Source organism: Hypanus sabinus, chromosome 18 (genome assembly GCF_030144855.1).
Source record: "Hypanus sabinus isolate sHypSab1 chromosome 18, sHypSab1.hap1, whole genome shotgun sequence".
In the NCBI taxonomy this organism is placed as follows: domain Eukaryota; kingdom Metazoa; phylum Chordata; class Chondrichthyes; order Myliobatiformes; family Dasyatidae; genus Hypanus; species Hypanus sabinus.
Genome location: NC_082723.1, coordinates 55,198,123 through 55,220,793, shown reverse-complemented (window position 1 = coordinate 55,220,793; position 22,671 = coordinate 55,198,123). Strand labels below are relative to the sequence as shown.

General features: G+C 47.0%; 1 protein-coding gene across 4 annotated transcripts in view; it reads left to right on the top strand.

The window, feature by feature from the left end:
* LOC132407610 (tetratricopeptide repeat protein 28-like) overlaps window positions 1–7,454 on the top strand; it is a 226,413-nt gene extending 218,959 nt beyond the window's left edge. For all 4 annotated transcript variants that reach the window (XM_059994374.1, XM_059994375.1, XM_059994373.1 and 1 more), the window contains 2 exons: window positions 2,818–3,009; window positions 7,073–7,454. In XM_059994374.1, coding sequence (XP_059850357.1) covers window positions 2,818–3,009; window positions 7,073–7,303 — 423 coding nt within the window. In that variant the 3' untranslated portion in view covers window positions 7,304–7,454. The remainder of the gene's footprint in view (window positions 1–2,817; window positions 3,010–7,072) is intronic.
* Window positions 7,455–22,671: the final 15,217 nt, after the last annotated feature.

Here is a 22,671-nt window from a genome sequence, read left to right as displayed (position 1 = left end):
TTCACCTGTGAGAGGGACCTTGACATTTGTGAGAAAATCATAAAACAGGCTGATATGCTAGGACATGTCCACCTTAAGAAAGAGGATGTGCTGGAACGTTTGTAAAATATTAGTTTAGATAAAACCCTGGAGACAGATGAGATATATCCCAGGTTACTACAGGAAGCAAGAGAACAGATTACCGAGTCATTGGTGATGACCTTCGTGTTCACACTGGCCTCAAGCGCAGTGCCAGATGATTGGAGGGTGGCAAATGTTTTTGATTTGTGTTCAAGAAAGGAAGTAGAGATAACCCTGGGAATTATAGACCAGTGAGTCTTACTTCAGTGTTAGGCACACTATTGAAGAAGGTTCTTTGAGGAAGAATCTATGCGCCTACAGAGGAGGATAGTCTGATTAGGGACAGACAACCTGGCTTTGTGAGAGGCAGATTACGGCTCACAAGACTGACTGAAATCTTTGAAGATGTGACAAAACACACTGACGAAGGTAGAGTGGTGGATTTAGTAAGGCATTTGATAAGTTTCCTCATTCAGGAGGCATGGGGTACAAGGGAAATTGACTGTGAGGACTCAAAATTGGTGTGCCCTCAGAAGGCAGAGGATGGTTGTAGAGGGAGTGTATTCTGCCTGGTGGTCAGTGACCGGTGATGGTCTGTTCTGGGACTGCTGCTCTTTGAGATGTTTATACATTACTTGGATGGGGAAGTGGAAGGGTGTGGTAGTAACGCTGCAGATGACATGAAGGTTGGTGGTACTGTGGACAGTGCTGCTGATTGTCAAGAGTTACAACGGGCTGGGCTGAGAAGTGGTAGACTGAGTTCAGCCTGCAAAAGAGTGAAGTGATACACTTTGGAACGTTGAATATGAAAGCAGGATATAGGGATAAGGGTAGATTCTTGGTAGTGTGAAGGAACAGAGTAGTTTTGGGGGTCCACCACCATAGTTCCCTAAAAGTTGCCATGCAAGTTGATAGGGCTGTTAAGAAGGTCTGTAGTGTGTTGCCCTTCATTAGTCAGGGAATTGAGTTTAAGAGCCACAAGGTAATGATGCAGCTCTTAAAACCCTAGTTAGACCCCACTTGAAATATTGAGAACACAAGAAAATCTACAGATGCTGGAAACCCAAGCAACACACACAAAATGCTGGGGGAACTCGGCAGGCCAGGCAGCATCTGTGGAAAAGAGTAAACAGTCGACATTTCATGGCAAGGCCCTTCATCAGGACTGGAAAGGGAGGGGAGAGGTCAGAGTAAGAAGGACGGGAGAAGAGAGCAGGAAGTACAAGGTGGCAGGTGATAGGTGAAACTGGGAGGGGTAGCGTGTGAAGTAAAGAGCTGGGAAGTTGGTTGGTGAAAGAGATAAAGGGATAAAGAAGGGAGAATCTGATAGGAGAGGACAGAAGACCATGGAAGAAAGGGTAGAGTGAGGAGCATCAGAGGGTGGTGAAGGGCAGGTAAGGAGATAAAGCGAGAGGGAAATGGGGAATGGTGAAGGAGTGGTGGAGGGCATTGGCAGCTACTGAGATGGAATACAAGGTGTTGCTCCTCCAACCTAGTGTGGCCTCATCACGGTGGTAGAGAAGGCCATGGACTAACATGTCAGAATGGGAATAGAAAGTAGAATTCAAATGGGTGGCACTGTGGAGATCAAACTTTTTGTGGCAGACGGACCAAAGATGCTCAGTGAAACAGTCACCTAATCTACGTCGGATCGCACTGGATACAGTAGATACTGTATCTGGATACAGGAGCACCAGATACAGTAGATGACCCCAATAGACTCATAGCTGAAGTGGTGCGTCACCTGGAAGGACTGCTTAGACCCTGAATGGTAGTGCGGGAGGAAGTGTAGGGCAGGTGCCACCCATTTGAATTCTACTTTCTATTCCCATCCTGACATGTCACTTGCTCTGCTTGCAAGGGCATTCCACTTAAAATATTGTGTTCATTTTGGGTCGCCTCATTTATAGGAAGGATGTGGAAGCTTTAGGGAGTATGCAGAGGAGATTTACCAGGATTGAAGAACTTGTCTTACGGCGATAGGCTGAGTGAGCTAGGGCTTTTCTCTCTGGGGTGAAGGAAAATAGGAAGCAACTAGGCAGAGGTGTTCAAGATGATAAGACGCATAGGTTGTGTGGGCAGCCAGAGACATTTTCTCAGAGTGGAAATGGTTAATATGAGGTGGCATGGTTTTGAGTTGATTGGAGGAAAGTATAAGTCAGAGCAAAGTTGTTTACACAGAGTGGTGGGTGCATGGAATATGCTGCCAGGGATGGTGGAGAGATGCATTAGGCACATTTAAAAGACTCTTAGAGAGCCACATGGATACTGGTAGTAGGAAATTGAGCATTACATGGGAGGGTTGGGTTAGATTGATATTAGAGTAGGTTAAAAGGTCAGCATGTCATGTAGCAAGTGGCCTGTACCGTGCTATAATGGTCTATGTTCTATAAGCTGGCAGGAAATAGCTGAGGTCAGGTAAGGTGGGGGTAGGGGGGTGGTAGTCCTGCCTTTTTATTCTTATTTTTGCCTCAGCTATTTCCTCAACCCAAAACATAGGCTGTTGATTTTGCTCCATGGAGGGTGCCTGACCTGCTGAGTCCCTCCAGCATTTTGTGTGTGTTGCTGAAGACTTCCAGCAGAATCTCTTGTGTCGCTGACAGAGCAATAACCCACAGAACCAATCCCCTGTGGTAACTGGGCCTGGATCAGGCGCCTCGCTCCAATAACACAGACTCGGTAGCTCTGCAAGAGTTGGAAGTGGGTTGTGGTGTTGAACACCCTGTTCTGAATTTCCCGTTCCTCTGTCTCCCACAGATCATGATGCAGGCTCCGTGGTTTACTGTCAGACCCACTTCAGAGGAAGTGCAAGTTAAGCGTTGTCTGGCACTCAGGTTAACTTCTCTACATTCACAACAGCGAGCTCACATACGTAACATGGAGCTGTGGCACAAGAAGACCCTGCAGGACTTGGAGTGTAAACCAGAAAGGAGAGAAAACAAGACTCAGGTACCAAAAGAAAATAATTCATCACAGACATTCTATTTTGGATACCATGTGTTCACTAGCAACCACAGTAACACCCATGATACTCTAGATGAACCCAGCTACAGCAGCCTGCATACAGGAAAGTGAGACGGCCACCATCATGAGTGATTGTTCCATTGCTTTAGGGTGTGATCACAGGATTTCTGCATCTCAGTATGACATAGAAAGAGGTCACTTTCAACTCGTTGACTCCATGAAGATCTCAGAGCAATCCCATTCCCCACTCAGTTCTCTAGAACCTATTCTCCCTCCAAATTCTACCACCTAAGCAACAGGACTAACTTATAGTAGTCAATTAGCCCGCTGGCTCATCTTTGGGGTGTGGGAGGAAACTGGAGTGAAACATAGTCAGACACAGGGAGAACGTGCAAATGCACACATTCACCACTGGAGGGCAGGAATTTACCATGGTTACTGCACCATGCGGTGCTGTACCTATCACTGCCACTAGGTGTCACTGTTCATCCAGCCGCAAAGGCAGAATTATCCCTCCCGTTCCTCCTTCTCTGCCCGACTCTGGCCTCTTATCTCTTCTTGCCTGCTTACCACCTCCCTCACGCCCCTCCTTCCCTTTCTCCCATGGTCTATTCCCCTCTCACATCAGATTCCTTCTTCTCCAGCCCTTTACCTTTCCCACTCACCTGGCCTCACCTGTCACTTTCTAGTCATCCTCCTTCCCCTCACCACACCCGTTTATTCGAGCATCTTCCCCCTTCCTTTCCAGTCCTGAAGAAGGGTCTCAGCCCAAAATGTCAACTGTTTATTCATTTCCATAGATGCTGCCTGACCTGCTGAGTTCCTCCAGCATTGGTGTGTGTGTTGCTTTGGATTTTCAGCATCTGCAGATTGGGTCTATCACTGCCACCGGATATAACTGTTACTGAGATTTCACTGCCACTAGAAGGACTGATTATAGCTGGAATCAGAGAAGTACAGGTTCACTGAACTACCCTTGTCCTGCTTCAAACAAAACTCCCAAAGATTGTAGCTTTTGGAAATCCGAAACAAAAGCAGGAAATCTTAGAAACACTCCACAGGTCAGGTAGTGCTTGTGGAGAAAGAAATGGTTAATGTCCGAGACTGAGGAATCCTCCTTAGAACTTTTTCCAAGTTACACAAACAGAGTATGGGAGGGTGGATAGCACAGGGGAGGTAACTTAGCTTGGTAACACATACAACATGCTGGTGTCATCAGGGGACAGGAGGCTGGACCCAAGTGCAGGACACAGGCACTGAAGTACTAGGGACAGGACGGGAACAACTAAACAACAGACAAGATGTGGAGACCATGGTGTGCGTGAGGGACGTGACATTCAAGGTGATACTGGGGTTCTGAGAGAGTCTTAGAGTTCAGGCAGGCAAGGCTGGATCCCGGAGTTCAGGCAGGGTCTAGGAGTTCACTGGGTGGGCCACATAACTCCTAGGCAGGGCCCAGACCTCCCAGGCAGGAACACAGGGGCCTGAGCAGGTCACAGGGCACCTGGGTAGGTTGCAGGGCACAACCTGTCAGCAGCAAGGGATGAAAAGGGGCAGAGTCCCCCACTGGGCAACGGCAGTCCAGCCAGACTTGCCCAACAGAGGCAAGGGACAGGAAGGGAACTAGGTCCAGGGTGACTGCCAGACTTACTCAAAGAGCTAGTCTTTAACAAGGAGAACTCCAAGCCAGGGTACCCCCCAAGTCCCAGAGCCCCCTATATACACCGCCAGCCGATGGGCATCAGGTGCACCTCCTTGAGCCCCAACAAGCCACGATGATCCACAGGTGTGACCAATTGGGCTCAAGGGTGAAAGGAGGGACGGCTACAAGACCCGGAGTCCGGAGTCTGCGGACTGGATCAAGACCCGGAATGCGGGCTCTGGACCGGACCATAACAGCTGGAGGAACTCAGCAGGTCGGGCAGCATCCGTGGAAACGAGCAGTCAACGTTTCGGGCCGAGACCCTTCGTCAGGACCCCAGCAACTGCAGTATACTGTGTGTGAACTTAGTTTGGTTGTAGCCAGGGTTCCCATGGTGATAGCTTTTGAATTTTTCTGGCTCAGAAGTTAATGAGGAATATTAAGGAGAGAATGAACTACAAAGGAACATGAAAGGTGTAAAATACAGAGCAAAATAGCTAGTGGAGGGAAAAAAAGGAAAAAATACAACATTACGAATAGATAACCTGCTCTAATGCAGAGGGAAAGAGATGCCTGCAGTTGATAAGTTCTCTACTGGGTCTGGAAAGCTGCAAAGTGCCCAGATGGATGATGTGCCTACACCGGGCCTGATTATGACAGGGGAGGAGGCCATAGGCAGATAGGTTAGAGTGAGAATGGAATGGAGGTAGGGAGGGAAAGATCATTCCTGTGGACTGAATACAGCAGCTCTGCAAAGCTGTCACCCAGTATGTGTTCACTTTCTCCAATGCAGGGTAGACTGGACTGGAAGAATTGCCAGTTAATCGCTGCTTCATCTGGAACAGCGGGTGTCTGGAGTTGGGAAGGAGAGAGGTGAAAGGGTAGGCGTTGGACCTGCTGTGGGTGCATGGGAATATGCCACAAGAAGGGAATCAATTGTGGAAAGGGAAAGGACCAAAGCTTCATGAAAGAACAGCCCCTTGAGAATGCTGGAAGCGGGGAGGAGGGGAGGTGCGTCTGATTGTGGAGTGTGATGATGTAAATTGCAGAGTATGTTGTTAAATGTGGAGACTGGGAGATGGAAGTGAGTATCTGGGGAATTCTAACCCCTTCACCCCGCTCTAGCACAAAGGTGAGAGAGAGGAAAGGTGCAGGAAGGAGATGATGTGAGCCCAGGTCACCTTCGTAGATGAGAAGCCAGAGCGAAGAAGAAACTACCTCATCATCAGCATAGATATGACGGAGGCAGAGGAACCGGGACAATGGGCAACAGAAGACCTGGAGTAAATTTTTGTATTGTTTTAGTCTTTATCTTCCAGGCAGATTATTTACACGACTCCTGTCAAACAGAACCAATTGATACTCAGAAGTGTGGGGCAGTGGAAGTGATAACACCCAATATCGCTCGAGGTTTCCTTTCCCTGCCTTCAATACAAAATAATTACTGCCCTTGCTTGTAAACATCGGTGAGAAGGCCAAGCAGTTTGATTCAAAACATCCCAGAATGAAGTGCAGAAACTCCACGTTATGGGAACTGCAGCAAGCTACTGTGCAGAATAGTAATAAGGGTAGGGCAACACTCAGCAGGTCAGGCAGCATCTGTGGAGAAAGAATGAGTTAATATTTCAAATGTAAGAATCAGAGTTCAATGAACTTTCATCAGGCTAATCAGGGTTTTTTTTTGCTTTTGATTTGATGACAGATAAAACTTCAGTAAATTACTCATCCGGGAATGCACTAAGTCTCGCGTTTGTCAGGTAGATAGTTCTCATGTTTCAAAGGCACTCCACCTTTTTTTTGACAAATGAGCCATTATCAAATTGGCAAATGCTCCTGCAATTTTATTTAGAACAGAGAATTATTGTAAAATGGAGTATATGTACAGAAAACAGACTTGATGGTAATTACAGAAAGAAAATCTTACAAATGCTTAAAAAAGGGGTGTTTGTAGCACTGAAGTAAAAGCAGGGAATTGAATAGATTGGATAAGTTTTTCACTGAATAGATTATGGCTGATGGGCCAAATGGTCTATTCCTGATTCTATAATTTAATCCTGAACCATAAGGCCGCATCACTTCTTTGGAAGCCCATTTTAATTTAATAAAAAACAATCTGACTCTCCAAAAAACTAAGTACAGTTCTCTTCAACCTCCACCCCAAAGCATGGAGACAGTCCTGATCCAGAGTTTGCATCCAAAATGTTGACAGTTCCTTCCCCCACTCCTCTCAGCAGGCTCTGATTGACCGACCAAGTTCCCTTGGCAGTTTGTTATTTGCTCCCAAACCACGCCTCGGCACAGCCCTGACACTTTACTGAGATTGCTTCCATCGAGCTGGGGCATGCAGCGTCACGACTCGCCGCCCTGCTCGTGCTCTGGCTGACCCGTGCCCCTTTGTTTCAACAGGCCTGCGGGATAAAGAAGGTGAAAGTGAAAGGGCCCAGCACCCCCAGCTCCAACCGCACCCCCTTAGACGCACCCGCACCAGTTTCGCAGACTGTCGCACACAACCTCGCTCTGCGTTCAGTAACGCACGAGGTTGTGAAGGAACGAGAGGCAAGCGCACGGCGTCGCCACCGAGCTGAACTCCGCGACCTTTTCCTGCCTTTTGTGGACGCAGTGCCTGACAGCGTGTGACCGTGTGCCTGCATACCACCCAGTGCTGCCTGCACCTTACATCATCTGTAAGCGAGGAACCCATGCAAATAAAACTCCCTCGTTTAATAAATACAGATGAAAGCCGAGCATCTCACTGACACGGACTATTCAAATAAACTTGGCAGCCCATTCCTCAGCCTGCCCGTATGATTAATAAGTAGTTACCGTGCATGGGGACGAGGGAATGTTGTAGATTGGTTTATGATTGTCAAAGCTTAGCTTTGCATCCCACCCATGCAGGCCATTTCTTCACATCAGTATATTGAGGGAAATTTAGTATGTGATAGAGTTATTAGACTTCCAAAGGAGAGGTGGGATGGGGGGTGGAGGACAAAGGAGGGGTGGGGCAAGGGGGGAGAGAAGGAGAGCAAATGAGAAGGAGGGGAGGCAAGATGAGAGGAGAGGAGGGGAAGGGAGAAAAGAGAAGATGAGGAAGGGAGGAGAGAGGAAGATGTGGTGGTAAGTGGAGGGTCGATACAGCCTATCACTTGGCTTCCTAATGGCTTTGAAGAACTCTGTACCCCTCATACAGAAGCTGAGAAGGGCTCGGTAATGCCATGTACACCCTGAAGGTGTGTGCCCAGGGGCCTCATCTCTCTGCTTGTCCTGCTGGGAGCATGGCTGTGCCTATGGGGGAGGGCAGGTTCTGCTTGTCCTGCTGGGAGCGTGGCTGTGCCTATGGGTGAGGGCAGATTCGGCTTTCCTGCTGGGAGCGTGGCTGTGCCTATGGGGGAGGGCAGGTTCGGCTTTCCTGCTGGGAGTGTGGCTGTGCCTATGGGGGAGGGCAGGTTCGGCTTTCCTGCTGGGAGCGTGGCTGTGCCTATGGGGGAGGGCAGGTTCTGCTTGTCCTGCTGGGAGCGTGGCTGTGCCTATGGGGGAGGGCAGGTTCTGCTTGTCCTGCTGGGAGCGTGGCTGTGCCTATGGGGGAGGGCAGGTTCGGCTTTCCTGCTGGGAGCGTGGCTGTTCCTATGGGGGAGGGCAGGTTCGGCTTTCCTGCTGGGAGCGTGGCTGTTCCTATGGGGGAGGGCAGGTTCGGCTTTCCTGCTGGGAGCGTGGCTGTGCCTATGGGGGAGGGCAGGTTCTGCTTGTCCTGCTGGGAGCGTGGCTGTGCCTATGGGGGAGGGCAGGTTCGGCTTTCCTGCTGGGAGCGTGGCTGTTCCTATGGGGGAGGGCAGGTTCGGCTTTCCTGCTGGGAGCGTGGCTGTTCCTATGGGGGAGGGCAGGTTCGGCTTTCCTGCTGGGAGCGTGGCTGTGCCTATGGGGGAGGGCAGGTTCGGCTTTCCTGCTGGGAGCGTGGCTGTGCCTATGGGGGAGGGCAGGTTCGGCTTTCCTGCGGCTGCTCAAACAGACCAGAGAGTTCACTGTTTAACTTTTACTAAGCAGTTGAGGGTGTGGAGGGGGACGTGAGGCAGATTTGATGCAGCAGTCGAGCCTGTGCCTGGCTCATTGGTTCACAACTCCAGTGACCCCGCTTCAATCCCGACCTCGGGCACTGCCTGTGTGGAGTTTGCATGCGCTCTCCCTGTGGCCATGCGGGTTTCCTCCCATATCCCAAAGATGTGGTTTGGCATATAACCATATAACAATTACAGCATGGAAACAGGCCATCTCAGCCCTTCTAGTCCGTGCCGAACGCTTACTCTCACCCTAGTCCCACTGACCTGCACTCAGCCCATAACCCTCCATTCCTTTCCTGTCCATATACCTATCCAATTTTATTTTAAATGACAAAATCGAACCTGCCTCTTCCACTTCTACTGGAAGCTTGTTCCACACAGCTACCACTCTCGGAGTAAAGAAGTTTCCCTTCATGTTACCCCTAAACTTTTTCCCCCAAACACTCAACTCATGTCCTCTTGTTTGAATCTCCCCTCCCTACTCTCAATGGGAAAAGCCTATCCTGTTATGGTCTGGTCCAGAACCCGCATTCCGGGTCTTGATCCGGTCCGCAGACTCCGGACTCTGGGTCTTGTAGCCATCCCTCCTTTCACCCTTGAGCCCAATTATTCACACCTGTGGATCATCGTGGCTTGTTGGGGCTCAAGGAGGCGCACCTGATGCCCATCGGCTGGTGGTGTATATAGGGGGCTCGGGGACTGTGTGGAGTCGGCCTGCCTATCCTGTTCCTCTGGTTACCCTGGCTTGGAGATCCCCTTGTTAAAGGTGAGGTGTTTGAGTGTCTGGCAGTCACCCTGGACCTGGTTCCCTTCCTGTCCCTTGCCTCTGTTGGGCAAGCCTGGCTGGACTGCTGTTACCCAATGGGGGACTCTGCCCCTTTGTGGTGAACTGCATATACCTGTCTGGATATGCTTTCCACCCCCCCCCCCCCCCCACCGCTGACTGCTCCCGTGGCTCTTCCCACAGACCCCGGAATAAAGGCGATTGAGGCCTGAGCCCTGCCCTCAGTCTCCCAGATGAGGCATGGTGGTCAATTGCTGCTTGTTCTTTCTTCCAGTCAATAAAAGCTGATATCTTGCCTCATGTCTCAGAGTTATTGACGGTGCATCACCCTTTCCATCCCTTGCTGCCGAGGGGTTGCCCTGCAACCTACCCAGGTGCCCTGTGACCTGCTCGGGTCCCCCTGTTCCTGCCTGGGAGGTCTGGGCCCTGCCCAGGAGTTATGCGGCCTGCCCAGAGTTCTCTGCCCCTACCTATCCCTCGCTGCTGATGGGTGGTGCCCTGCAACCTACCCAGGAGTCCCATGATCTGCCCAGGCCCCTGTGCGGAGGTCTGGGCCCTGCCCAGGAGTTATGTGACCTGCCCAGCAAACTCCTAGACCCTGCCTGAACTCCAAGACTCTCCCAAAACCCCAGAAACACCTTGAACGTCACGTCCCTCACGCACACCACGGTCTCCACATCTTGTCTATCGTTTAGTTGTTCTTGTCCTGCCCCTAGTACTTCAGTGCCTGTGTCCTGCACTCAGGTCCAACCTCATGTCCCCTTATGACATAACCACGTCAACTCTATCTATCCCCCTCACAATTTTAAATACCTCTATCAAGTGTCCCCTCAACCTTCTGAACTCTGGTAGATGAATTGGCCTTTGTAAGGTCACCCCAGTGTGTGAGAGTAAGGGTAGAGTTCGGGGCAGTGGATCGGAGTGTGGAGAGAATAAAATGGGAGAAATGTAGGATTAGTGTAAACGAGTGAGCGATGGTTGACATGGACTGCACCCAATCAGTGAACGAGAGCACGAGGAAGCAGTGTTCCCACGTAAGTCGGTGGTTGAAGATTTAACAGGCAGAGCTTTGCAGCAGTTTTTGGAGCAGGACTGCATCAATCAGTAAATGGGACAGATAAAGATAAGGCAGGGGTGAGATGAGCAGCCATTGTGTGAGTGTTGGAGTGGCTTCGGCAAGATCAGGCCTGGGCCATGTAAATACCTGGTTCCTCCTCCTCCGTTATCATCTGTTAGGACACAGAGCAGTGAGAATGGCTTTGGAGTCTGTCTGGTGATTGGTGTGAGAGATGAGAAAGTTCTGGGAGACCTCCATCCTCTCCGGTAACCACATCTATACCAGGCTCACTTGCCAGAGGCATATTAAGGACCTGGAGCTGCAGCTTGATGACATTCAGCTCGTACTGGTAGATAGGAACTACAGGAAGGTACTCACCCCTAGGTTGCAGGGGGCAGACAACTGGGTGACTGTCAGGAGAAGGAAGGGAAATATAGCCAGTGTGGCTATACCCCTGTGGCTGTTCCCCGCCAAATAACTGAATTCTGTTGAGAGGGCACGACCTGCTGGGGTGGGCCACGGTGACAGGGCCTCGGGCACGGAGTCTGATGCTGTGGCTCAGAGGGAAGAGAAGTGAAGAGGACTGTAGTAGTGACAGGAGATTCACAGCTGTTTTGGGCCCTTTATCTAAGAAAGGATGTGCTGACATTCGGGAGGATTCAAAGAAGGCTCACGAAAACGTCTCTGACATAGAAAGGTTTATCATTGGAGGAGCATTTGATGGCTCCGGCCCCAGAGCCTGGAATTAAGAAGAATGAAGGGGAATCTCATTGAAACCTATCGAATGTTGAAGGGCCTCGATAGAATAGATGTGGAGGCAATATTTCCTGGGGGGGGGGGGGTGGAATTGTAAAACCAGAGGACAGGGCCTCAGAATAGAGGGTTGGCCATCTAGAAATGAGATGAGGAGGAACTTCTTTAGCCAGAGGACGGTGAACCGGTGGAATTCTTTGCCACAGGCAGCCTTTATGTATGCTTAAGGCAGAGGTTGATAGATTCTTGATTACTCAGGGCAGGAGATTGGGGCTGAGAGGGAAGAGGATCAGCCATGATGAAATGATGGAGCAGACTCGATGGGCCAAATGGCCCTAGTTATGGCAATATCCGGTCAGGGTGGAGACAGCAAACAATGTTACCTCATGCAACATCTTCCCGACAGTCCACAAAACTGTTTCTTTCACTTCTTCCGCATCTTTTTATTTTAAATGTGTTTGGGGTATTGTCGGAGCCTGTGATCTACAGTAGGAAGGTGTCTTTTTGGGCCAATTGAACCTTGCTGTCTCTGAGAAGATTCCAGGAGGTGAGTGACTCCATTTCTCACTGAGTAAAGGGTTGTGGAAGACTGGAACCATCAAGGCGAGTACGGATGGAGAATGGGTATTCGGCACCATCTTCCAGCCTCTTGCTCGCTGCTCCCGGGGGGAGGGCCCCTGCTTTCGAATGTTCTCTCTCTCCCCCAGTGCTGTCGGAGGATGGTTCCGAAGCCCTGAGTCAGCGATTGGACAGTAGTTCACTTGGATTCTTTCAGTTTCCAGTTTTTATATTCTGATTCTCGCCCGTTCTTTCTTGGTGCCGTTTGCACGATTTGTTTTTTTTCCTGCATGGGTGAGGTTGATGATGGCTTTGTTCCATGGCTGTCTGGAGAAGATGATTCTCAGAGTTGTACGCTGCATGCACACAGCACTTTGATAATAAATACACCTTGACTCTTGAACCTTATGACATGGACTGAGTGAGTGGAAGGGCCAAGTTCCTGCCCTGTGTGGGGAACCACTGGTCTGGACTCCCACCCCTCCATGGAAACACAAAGTGAGAGCAGGGCAGTGCAGGTGGCCACAGCTGCTCCTGAGCCCAGTCCTTACAACGGCTCTGCATATGACCGCAAGAAATCACACAGAGTCACGACACAGCTCAGCACATCACAGAAACCAGCCTCCTCTCCACGGACTCTGTCTACACTTCCGTAAAGCAGCCAGCGTAATCAAAGATACCATCCACCCCAGACATTCTTCTCCTCTTCGATCAGGCAAACGATATAAAGGTGTGGATGCACATGCCATTGGATCAAACCCAGCTTCTACCCCAACTTATCAGACTTTTAAATGGTACCTTAGAACAATAAGGTGAACTGTTGACCTCACAATCTACCTCATTCTGATCATGTAACTTATTGTCTGATCTTTCTCAGTGGCTGCTACACTTTATACGTCATTCTCCTATTGTTCATACAGATCTAGCCATTACAGGAGTGTAGAGAATTGACTGGTGTGCATTCTATTGTTCATACAGATCTAGTCATTACAAAGTGTAGAGAATTGATTTGTATGAACAGCGTGCAAGACTAGCTTTCACTGTGCCTCAGTATGTGTGACAATAATAAACCAATTCCAGCTCCTGACGGGCAGCTGGTCCGGACTGTGAGACTCCACGGACACAGATCCCTTCCAAATGGCACTGGCCTTCACCACAGTGGGTGCTCGCCCAGCTTCCCCGGATTACAAAGCACCCAGTCCCTCATCACTGCCCCACGACAGCAACTCCCAGGAGAGTGGAGTGGTTTGGCTCAGTGTTCAGGATCTGTGAGGTAATTTTGCAGGTTTTTAACCACTGGTTTGATCACGCTTGGAGAGTTACATTCAGTTCTGGTCACCTCAGTTCAGGAAAGATGTGAAAGAGGGTGCGGAGGAGATCAACCAGGATGCTGCCTGGATTTCAGAGCAGGTCTTGTGAGGGAAGTTGGAGTGAGCTAAGGCTTTCTCTTTGGAGTGGAGGATGAGAGGTAACTTGACAGAGGTGTAAAAGATGATAAGAAGCACAAATAGAGTTGAAAATCTGCAACTTTTCCCCAGGGCAGAAATAACTACCATGAGGGTGCATAATTTTAATAAGATTGGAGGTGGATGTCAGTAATTTTTTTTTTACCTAGAGAGTGGTGAATGCATGGAACACCCTGCCAGGGTTGCTGATAGAGGCAGATACATTGGGGACATTTAATAGACTCTTAGATAGTCACATGGAGGCCTGTGCGGGAGAGAAGGGTTAGATTGATCTTGTATTTGGCTAAAAGGTTGGAGCAACTTCAGAGACATAACCCTGTGCTGTGCTGTATTGATCTATGTTTTACTGTATGCTTCAGCAGCAAATGCTAATTTCACTCAACCCTACAACTTCTAGACAACGATGATGCATTCATCAGAATGCTCTTCATTGACTACTACTCAGTATTCAATACCCTCATCCCCTCAAAGCTAATCCATAAGCTTCAAGACTTCCGCCTCATTACCTCCCTGTGCAATTGGATCCTTGATTTCCTCACTTGCAGACCCCAGTCAGCTCAGATTGGCAACAACATCTCCTCCACAATCTCCATGAGCACAGGTGCACCACAAGCCCATGTGCCTAGCCCCCCTGCTCTACTCCATTTATACTTATGACTGTGTGGTTATTACCAGCTCCAATGCCATATTTAAAGCTGCTGATGACACCACTGCCAATGGCTGCATCAAAGGTGGTGAGAAATCAGCATATAGGAGGGAGATTAAAAATCTGGCTGAGAGGTGCCACAATAACCTTGAACTCAATGTCAGCAAGAGCAAGGAGCTGATTAGTGATTTCAAGACGATGAAACTGGAGGTCCTTGAGTCAGTCTTCATCTGGGGATCCTAGGTGGAGAGGGTCAGCAAATTTAAATCAGTTCGGAGGATTTGTTCTGGGTCCGGCATGTAAGTGCCATTACGAAGAAAACATAGCAGGGCACTAACTTTCTTAGAAGTTTGCAAAGATTCAGCATGCCAGCTAAAACTTTGACAAGCTTCTATAGAAGTATTGTGGAGAGTATATTGTCTGTTTGCATCATGGTCTCATATGGAAACACCAATGCCCTTGAATGGAAAAGCTTGTAAAGCCCTCCCTACCACTGAGCACATCTACACAGAGTCACACCATTAGGTTCAGGAACAGTTATGCTGCACAGTTATACAGTTACAGCTCAGCCTTCAGGCTCTTGAAAGAGGGGATAACTTCATTCAACCTCCCTTGCCTCATCACTGCACTGTTCCCATAATCTATGAACTTACTTTAAAGTACTCTTTGTCTCATGTTCTTTGAATGTATTGTTTATTTATTTACTATTATGTTAATGCTATTGTGTAGTGAATTTGTGATGATACCAGTTGTAGATATTACTATCAGGACAATGTTTATGTTCCATAATCTTTCAATTTCCTCTTTTAATTCAGCATATTTCTGATGGCTTTCACTTATTGATTTCTAAATGTTATGTGTGTTTGGAATGGCTATATCTAATAAGTAAGTTGTTCTTGCTTGTTTGTCTTGTAATATTATATCTGGACAGTTATTATGGATTGGCTTATTTGTAATATGGATCAGCCATAAGATAATCTGTAGGACTCCGACTCTAAAACTGTATTTATAGTTAGGTATGGGGTGTCCGTTATTAGTTTGTATTTCAAAACACAATTTTGATGAATGATGCTTCCACTTGCTTGTCTCTGTGTAAGTAATCAGATTGAGTTAAACTGCTGCAGGATCCTGTAATGTGTTGGATTGTTTCCGGTTTCACCTGACATTTGTTGATCTTTTATTATATGTTCTTGGTAATTTTGTTATGTTAACCCCCTGGTCCTGTATTGCCACAGGGGACCCCTCTGATTCTGGGAAGAAGTCTCCAACTTTGATGGTGGGGATGTCTTCCACAGAGGGTCATGCTCTTCTATCGGTGATTATTATTATTATTTATTTTTTTGTTTATGTATTTGCACTGTTTGTTGTCTTTTGCATATTTATTGTTTGTCCATCCTGTAGTGGGTGGTTTTCCACTGATTCTATTGTGTTTCTTGTACCCTGAATGCCTGCAAGAAAATAAATCTCAGGGTTGCATATGGTGACATATACTGTATGTAGTACTTTGACAATTAATTTACTTTGAACTTTGAGGGCTACACAAGAGTACTTGTAAACTGGCATAATTTGGCTTTGAACAGAAAATTACCATATTAGATGGTATCGAGAAGATAAACAATGTATGATACTAGTATTTTGGGAAGTAACCTTCTAGGGCCGACAGAGGGGCTACAGTAGTATTCATTTCAGGCTTAACTGAGAATCCCTGATAAAACAACGAAGGTGACTAAGGACAATAACCCAAGCTGAGCTGAAGGTGCCTTGTGAAACTGTGTAGAGAGAGCTATGCCCTGTATGTAATTTGAATTATTAGATGCAAATCTGAAGAGTAGTATTGCCATGTCACATTCAGTGCTTTACAAATCCCCAAAGATACGTAATTAAATTAACGAGAATAACGACACAAAAAATAAAGAAGCCATAATAAACTAATGAACTCAAAGGCCCAATGAATCAGATCAGAATCAGATTTAATATCACTGACATACGTCGTGAAATTTATTAACTTAATGGCAACAGTAAAATGAAATACATCATAAATAAATAGAGAAAAAACTGAGTTACATTGGGTATTTTTCTGCCAGAAAAAGTGGGCTCTCCCAGTGGCCATCCATTTTAATTCCACTTCCCATTCCCATTCTGATATGTCAGTCCATGGCCTCCTTTACTGTTGCGATGAGGCCACACTCAGGTTGGAGGAACAACACCTTATATTCTGTCCGGGTAGCCTCCAACCTGATGGCATGAACATCAATTTCTCGAACTTCCAGTAATGGCCTCCACCTCCTTCACCATTTCCTTCCCTCACCTTATCTTCTTGCCTGTCCAACACCTCCCTCTGGTGCTCCTCCCCCTTTTCTTTCTTCCATGTCTCCTGACCTCTCCTATCAGACTCCCCCTTCTCCAGCACTGCCTCTTTCACCAATCAACTTCCCAGCTCTGTACTTACACCTAGCATTTTGTGTTTCTCCCTCCCCTCAGCTTTTAAGTGTACCCCTCATCTTTTCTTTTCTCCGCCCCTGCTGAAGGGGCTCGGCCTGAAACATCAACTGTACTCTTTCCATAGATGCTACCTGGCCTGCTGAGTTCCTCCAACATTTTGTGTGCATTCTTATTGACTAGTTAAATAATAAATAAACATGACTACTAAATAGTTAAGTTAAAATAAGTAGTGTAAAACTAACAGAAGTAAAAAGAAAGTAGTGAGGTTGAGTTCCTGTGTTCAAAGTCCATTTAGAAATTGGATAGCAGAGGGGTAAAGGCTGTTCCTGAATTACTGAGTGTGTGCCTTCAGGCTTCTGTACTTCCTTCCAGATGGTAACAGTGTGAAGAGGGCATGTACTAACACCAATGATCCTCCCTCAGCTGTATGACCAACAACTCAACCCCACACTCGGAAAGTCCAACACGGACCCTGCCTCCGTCCCTCTGCACCACTGGCACTCACAGTCCACCCACGCTCAGCTCAATTAGTCAGTACACAGAAGGTCCCTCCCATTCACGGCTCAGCCAAACATCCACCGGTAAATTTAAGGAGCTCCCTCCCGTTGTTCTGAGTTCCTACTGTTTCCCTGTGCACTGTTAATGAGCTCTCTGCAGCAAAACTTAACCACGTGTGAGGCAGCTCCTCTCTGAGCCTGGAGTACACAGGACCCACCACTCCAAGGTCCAGCTGTGGGAAGCATCCACTGGCACAGCCAACAGATTTTTCTGGGGTTGGCCCAGGTTGGGCAGCGTTGCTGGGTTTACTGTAGGAAGAACTCATTCCTGCTTGTGGGTCAGGGCAACAGGTGCGGAATGAGTAGGATCAGGATGCTTCGTCCAGGGGCAGTTAGGGACAGGCAAATACTGTACATGTCATTTCAGTGACATCCACATCCTGTGAACAAATGGATCAAAAATGAAAAGCAGATGGTAACAGAACCACGGAGGTTCCTGGGGGAAGGTTGCCTGAATACAGTCACACAAGGCAGGTAAGGGCATGTGACACAAGCTCACCGGATGGGAATTATCTCTGCAGGGTTTCCAACTGGTTCTGCTGTGTTTCTCAGCCTGTTTTCCCCAGAAACCTACAGAAAAGACAGATTTCTAGTTTCAATCCCATTTCTAGCCATTGTAAGAGGCTCCTAAGTATATCACCTCTTTCAATAAATACTAAACATCTTGTAACGATGATAAAAACATGCACTTAAATATTTAAAACCTGTTCAATATTTAGAAATTACTTTTATATAAATGAAACGGAGATTATTGTCAGTTTAAAACTGAGTTAAATGCCATAGTGGGCCTCCCATCACAAATGATGAATTTCTCGTGAAAATATACAATAAAATTGTGCCAGATTGAATGCATTAATCACAATATTTAATATATGGAGAAAATATATACTCAAGTGGTGTCTGATTGTTCTGTAGTCCATGACCTTCTCTTGGGAGCTGATGGTAGGTGTTTTGATGATGGTAATACCATTGAATATTATGGAGACATGATTGGATTTCCTCATGCTGAACAGTTTAGATAAAATGGATGTGGAAAGAGTAAGTCTGGGACTGGAGAACACCTCAGAATACATCCCTTTAGAACAGAGGTGAGGAGGAATTTCTTCAGCCAGAGGGTAATGAATCTGTGGAATTCATTGCTACTTGACGGCTGTGGAGGCTAACTCGTTTGTATATTTAAAGTGGAGATTGCTGAAGGATCTTGGCCCGAAACGTCAACTGCACTTTTCTCCCCCCATAGATGCTGCCTGGACTGACTGGTGAGTTCCTCCGGCATTTTGTGTGCATTGCTTGGATTTCCAGTTTCTGCAGATTCTCTCTTTGTGAGTTGATAGGTTCTTGATTGGTAAGAGCGTCAAAGGTTGTGGGAAGAAGACAGGGGTTGAGAGGGAAAGTTAATCAGCCATGATAGAATGGCGGAGCTGGCTGAATGGACTGAGTGGTCTAATTCTGCTCCTATGTCTTATGGAGTGGTCATTGCCTGTCGTTTACTGTTATCACTCATCGGCCCATGTGTGAATGCTGTATAAACCTTGCTTTGGAAAGACTGGGACTGCTTCATTTGCTGGGGAGCTGTGAAAACAAGTCAACATTGGGCAAGTATCAGCAAACATTCCCACTTCTGACCTTATGGAAGGAAGGTCATTGACGAAGCAGGTTCAGCGTACTGTCTCAAAGAACTCCCAGTGCCATGTCCAGGGACTGGGATGATTTATTACCATTGTTTTCACTTTACTAGGCCCATACTTGGTCAAGTGTGGTTGAATATCGGAGACCGTCACTCTCACCTCACCTTGGGAAGTCAGCTGTCAGAGATGTAATCTGTGTTGGCAGAACCTGCAAAATTTGTATTTGCTTGATAACCTTGCCAACGTCACTTCTTTCACATTGCTGATAACTTCAAGTAGACTGCAAGGTGCTAAGTGACCACATAGAAATAGTTGTGTTTTGTGAGGACATTCTCAGACCGATCAGTAGGAGTTTTCTCTAGTTCCAGCACCTTGGTAGACAGGCAGACAGCAGGGGGCAGTGTTGGACCAGATCGTACAGTCTACCCAGGCACTGGGTCCAGTCCACTGCAATGTTTTATAAAATAATTACTCTATAGCCCAACTAAAATATGAAGTATCCTATTTTTCATGTCTCAAAAAGATGATCATGCCACCCCTGTCCACATACAGTCCCATGCACATGTAAAATAAATTCTGTAAAGTGAAGAGGTTTTCAAAATGAAAAGTTTCTATCAAAAACAATAAAGAGCAGTAAACAGTAAAAAAAAATCATATCAATATTTGGTGTGAACACTCTTTGCCTTTAAAACTTCATCAATTCTTTTAGGTACACTATCCTGCATTTTTATGAGAAAATTGGCTGGGAGGCTGTTCCAAGCATCTTGGGGAACTTGCCATAGTTCTTCTGCCAACTTTGACTGTCTCCCTTGTTTCTGTGTCTCCAGGTGATCCCCAACAGCCTCAGTGATGTTAAGATCAGAGGTCTGTTGAGGCTGTACTATCTGTTGCAAAACTCCTTGTTCTTTTTGCTGAAGTAAGTTCCTTCTGGTCTTGGCCGTGTGTTTGGAGTCATTGTCCTGCTGCAGAACGAAGTTAGGATTGATGGTATTGTGATATTACTGATGGTATTACTGATACACAATACTGATGGTATTGTGTGATGGATGAGAATCTGCTTGCACTTCTTAGCATTGAGAGATTCATTAATTTTGACCAGATCGCCAACTCCATTTGCAGGAATACAGCCCAAACCAGCAGGGAACCTTTGCTGTGTTTCACTGTTGGCTGCAGACACTCATCCATATTGTGTTTTCCAGTTCTTCTACGGACAAACTGTCGCCTGCTTGAGCCAAAAATTTCAAATTTAGACTCGTCAATCCAGAGGACTTACTGCCATTGTTCAGAACCCCAGTCCTTGTGTTTTTGAGCACGAGTCTCTTGGCTTTGTTTCTACTTGGGGGGAATGGCTTTTTGGCAGCAAAGACCACTTCTGACTTCTTCAGATTAGAGCGGTGTTCTTGGATACCAGTGGTTTCTGTGAGTTCAGTACGGATAGCAGTGCTGCACTCAGATTTAGAAGGGACGATAGTTTGATGCATCTTTTGTCTGCTGCATTTCTTGTTCTAAACTTTGCACGTTTCTTTGTGCTTCTTCAGAAGACCTTGTACTGCACATCCTGTCTGCCATGAAATTTCTGCTTGAGAGAGACCTTGCTGATGCAGGGTGACCACCTTGTGTCTCATCACTATGCCCGCTCTGGCTATGGTGTAAGAATTGGTTTATCTTAAAGTTAAATTGTCACACCCTCACCTTTTACCTTGGTCACTCTTCATCCAGTTTGATTCCTTCTACACCCGTTTCTGTTTTAGCTGATCAGTTTAGTTTATTCAAGTCAGTATGTCATTGATCATTAACAATCTGTTTGTTACCTTTGTTTAATCATCCACTGGGCTGTACAGTACAAGTAATAAGGCTTTTATTTGAAAAGTGGTTTATTACTTAATGTTACTTTCTTTAATGAAATACAAAATAATTCTCTGTAACATTTAATTTTTTTGGAAAATAAAGGTTTGTATATCTAAAATTTGCTCTTTTCTACTGACACACTAATACAGAAGACAAAAAATAAATATCTAAAACAAAATTTATATTAAAAAATCTGCAGTTCCTAAGACTTTAGCACAGTACTGTACAAATCATTATTCAGTATTATAAACAAGGGCCCCAGCACCAATCCCTGTAGAACGTCATTAATAACAGGCATCCAATTCCCAAAACAACCCTCCACCATAACCTTCTGTCTCCTGTTGCCAAGCCAATCTGACAACTTCCCATGGGACCCAGATGTCCTCACGTTTTGGACCAATCTTTGGTCTTCTGCCTGTCGTCAGTTCTAAGATCAGTGTTTGATTTCCACCGCTGTCTGTAAGGAGTTTGTAAGTTCTCCCTTTGATGATGTGGATTTCCTTCCATATTCTAAGGACTAGTGTTAGTGAATTGTGGGCTTACAAGATCGGCACTGGAAACAAGCCGTCAGTTGTGAGCTGCCCAAACACAATCCTCACTGATTTGGTGCATACAACATATTTCACTGGATGTTTCAATGTACATGTGTAAATAAAGCTATTCTTTATATCCTTACCTCCACACTGGTAATTGTACCTCCTCCATAGGCCATTGTGTACAAGGTCCCATTGCTTCAACCTGCCCAGCCCTGGTGCCATTCTTTCTCCCCAGGTCCGGTCCTTTCCCATTTAACAGCCATGCCCTACACCTCCTTGACAGTTTCCAATTTGCTGGTCCTGGTTGGCTTAGCTTCACCATCCACCCCAAACCAGGAAGGTGCGAGAGCCCTTCGCTCCCCCCCCCCAGTCAGTCCCCCTCCTGCACCATCCCTTTCCCCGGACTGACCACATTCTCATCGTGAATCCAATCTTGAACTCCACTTATTTTTACCAACAAGGTGTAGCTTTGAACCCATCTGGGCTTCCAGTGTCCCTGTCTATTGGGGTGGCATGGTGGCGTAATGGTCAGCAAAACACTTTACAATACCAACAACCAGGGTTCAGTTCCTGCCGCAGCCTGTCAGGAGTTTTACGTTCTCCCCGTGACTGTCTGGATTTCCTTCGGGTGCTCCGGTTTCCTCCCACAGTCCAAAAGTGTACCGGTTGGTAGATTAATTGGTCATTGTAAACCGTCCTGTGGTTAGACTTGGGTTAAATCGGGGGTTGCTGGGTGGTGTGGCTCAAAGGATCAGAAGGGCCTATCTCACTGTCTCTCAATAAATTTTTTAGAAATATGCATAATAGTCCTTGCTCCAGGCCAGTTCAAACTTCTTCATTCTCTATCACACTAATAGCAACATGGGTTCTGCTTCCTGCACCTGTAGAGCCCTGAAATGTCATCAACACTGCGGTCGTCCCACTGTGCCCTCACTTACGCACGGTCCATCTTGGAATTTTCCCTCCCTTGTATCACCTCCAGGAATGACCGTATGGAGGTGCATGAAGTTATAAGGGAATTGATAAGATTGAAGCACACAACCTTTTTCCCAGGGCTGGAGGTTTAAGGTGTGAGGGGAGATTTGGAAGTGACTTGAGGGGCGATTTCTTTACACAGATGCTGGTGGATACGTGGCAGCTCATTCTACGGGAAGGAGCTGATGCAGGTACAATAATCTTCAAAAACACTTGGACTGGTAGATGGATAGGAAAGGTTTAAAGGAATATGGGTCAAACACAAGCAAATGGGTCTGGTTTAGATGGTCAACTTGGTAATTATGGACGATTCTAGCCAAAGAGCCTGTTTCCACACCAATAGTTCCAGATCTCTTCCTATTTCCTTAACCGAAGCCTCCTGTCCGCATTAGTTGGTGTGACTTTCCATCACATCAATTCTATCTCTCAGAACCTGTCCCCCAGCCTGAGACAGAACAGCCCCCTCTCCCATCCATCCACTAGCCCCCACACCAGACACACCTTCCCCCAACTTTCCCTTCTGCATTCCGAAGGGGCCTTTCCTATCCACAATTCCGGAGTTTGCCCTTCCATCCCTAGCAACATGTCCACCTGATGTTACTTTTCCATTTCACCACAGGACGTGCAGGACCGGTCCCTCCACCTCTTCCCTTCCCACTGTCCCGGGGCCCAGACATCCTTCCTGAGGAAGCAGGAACTT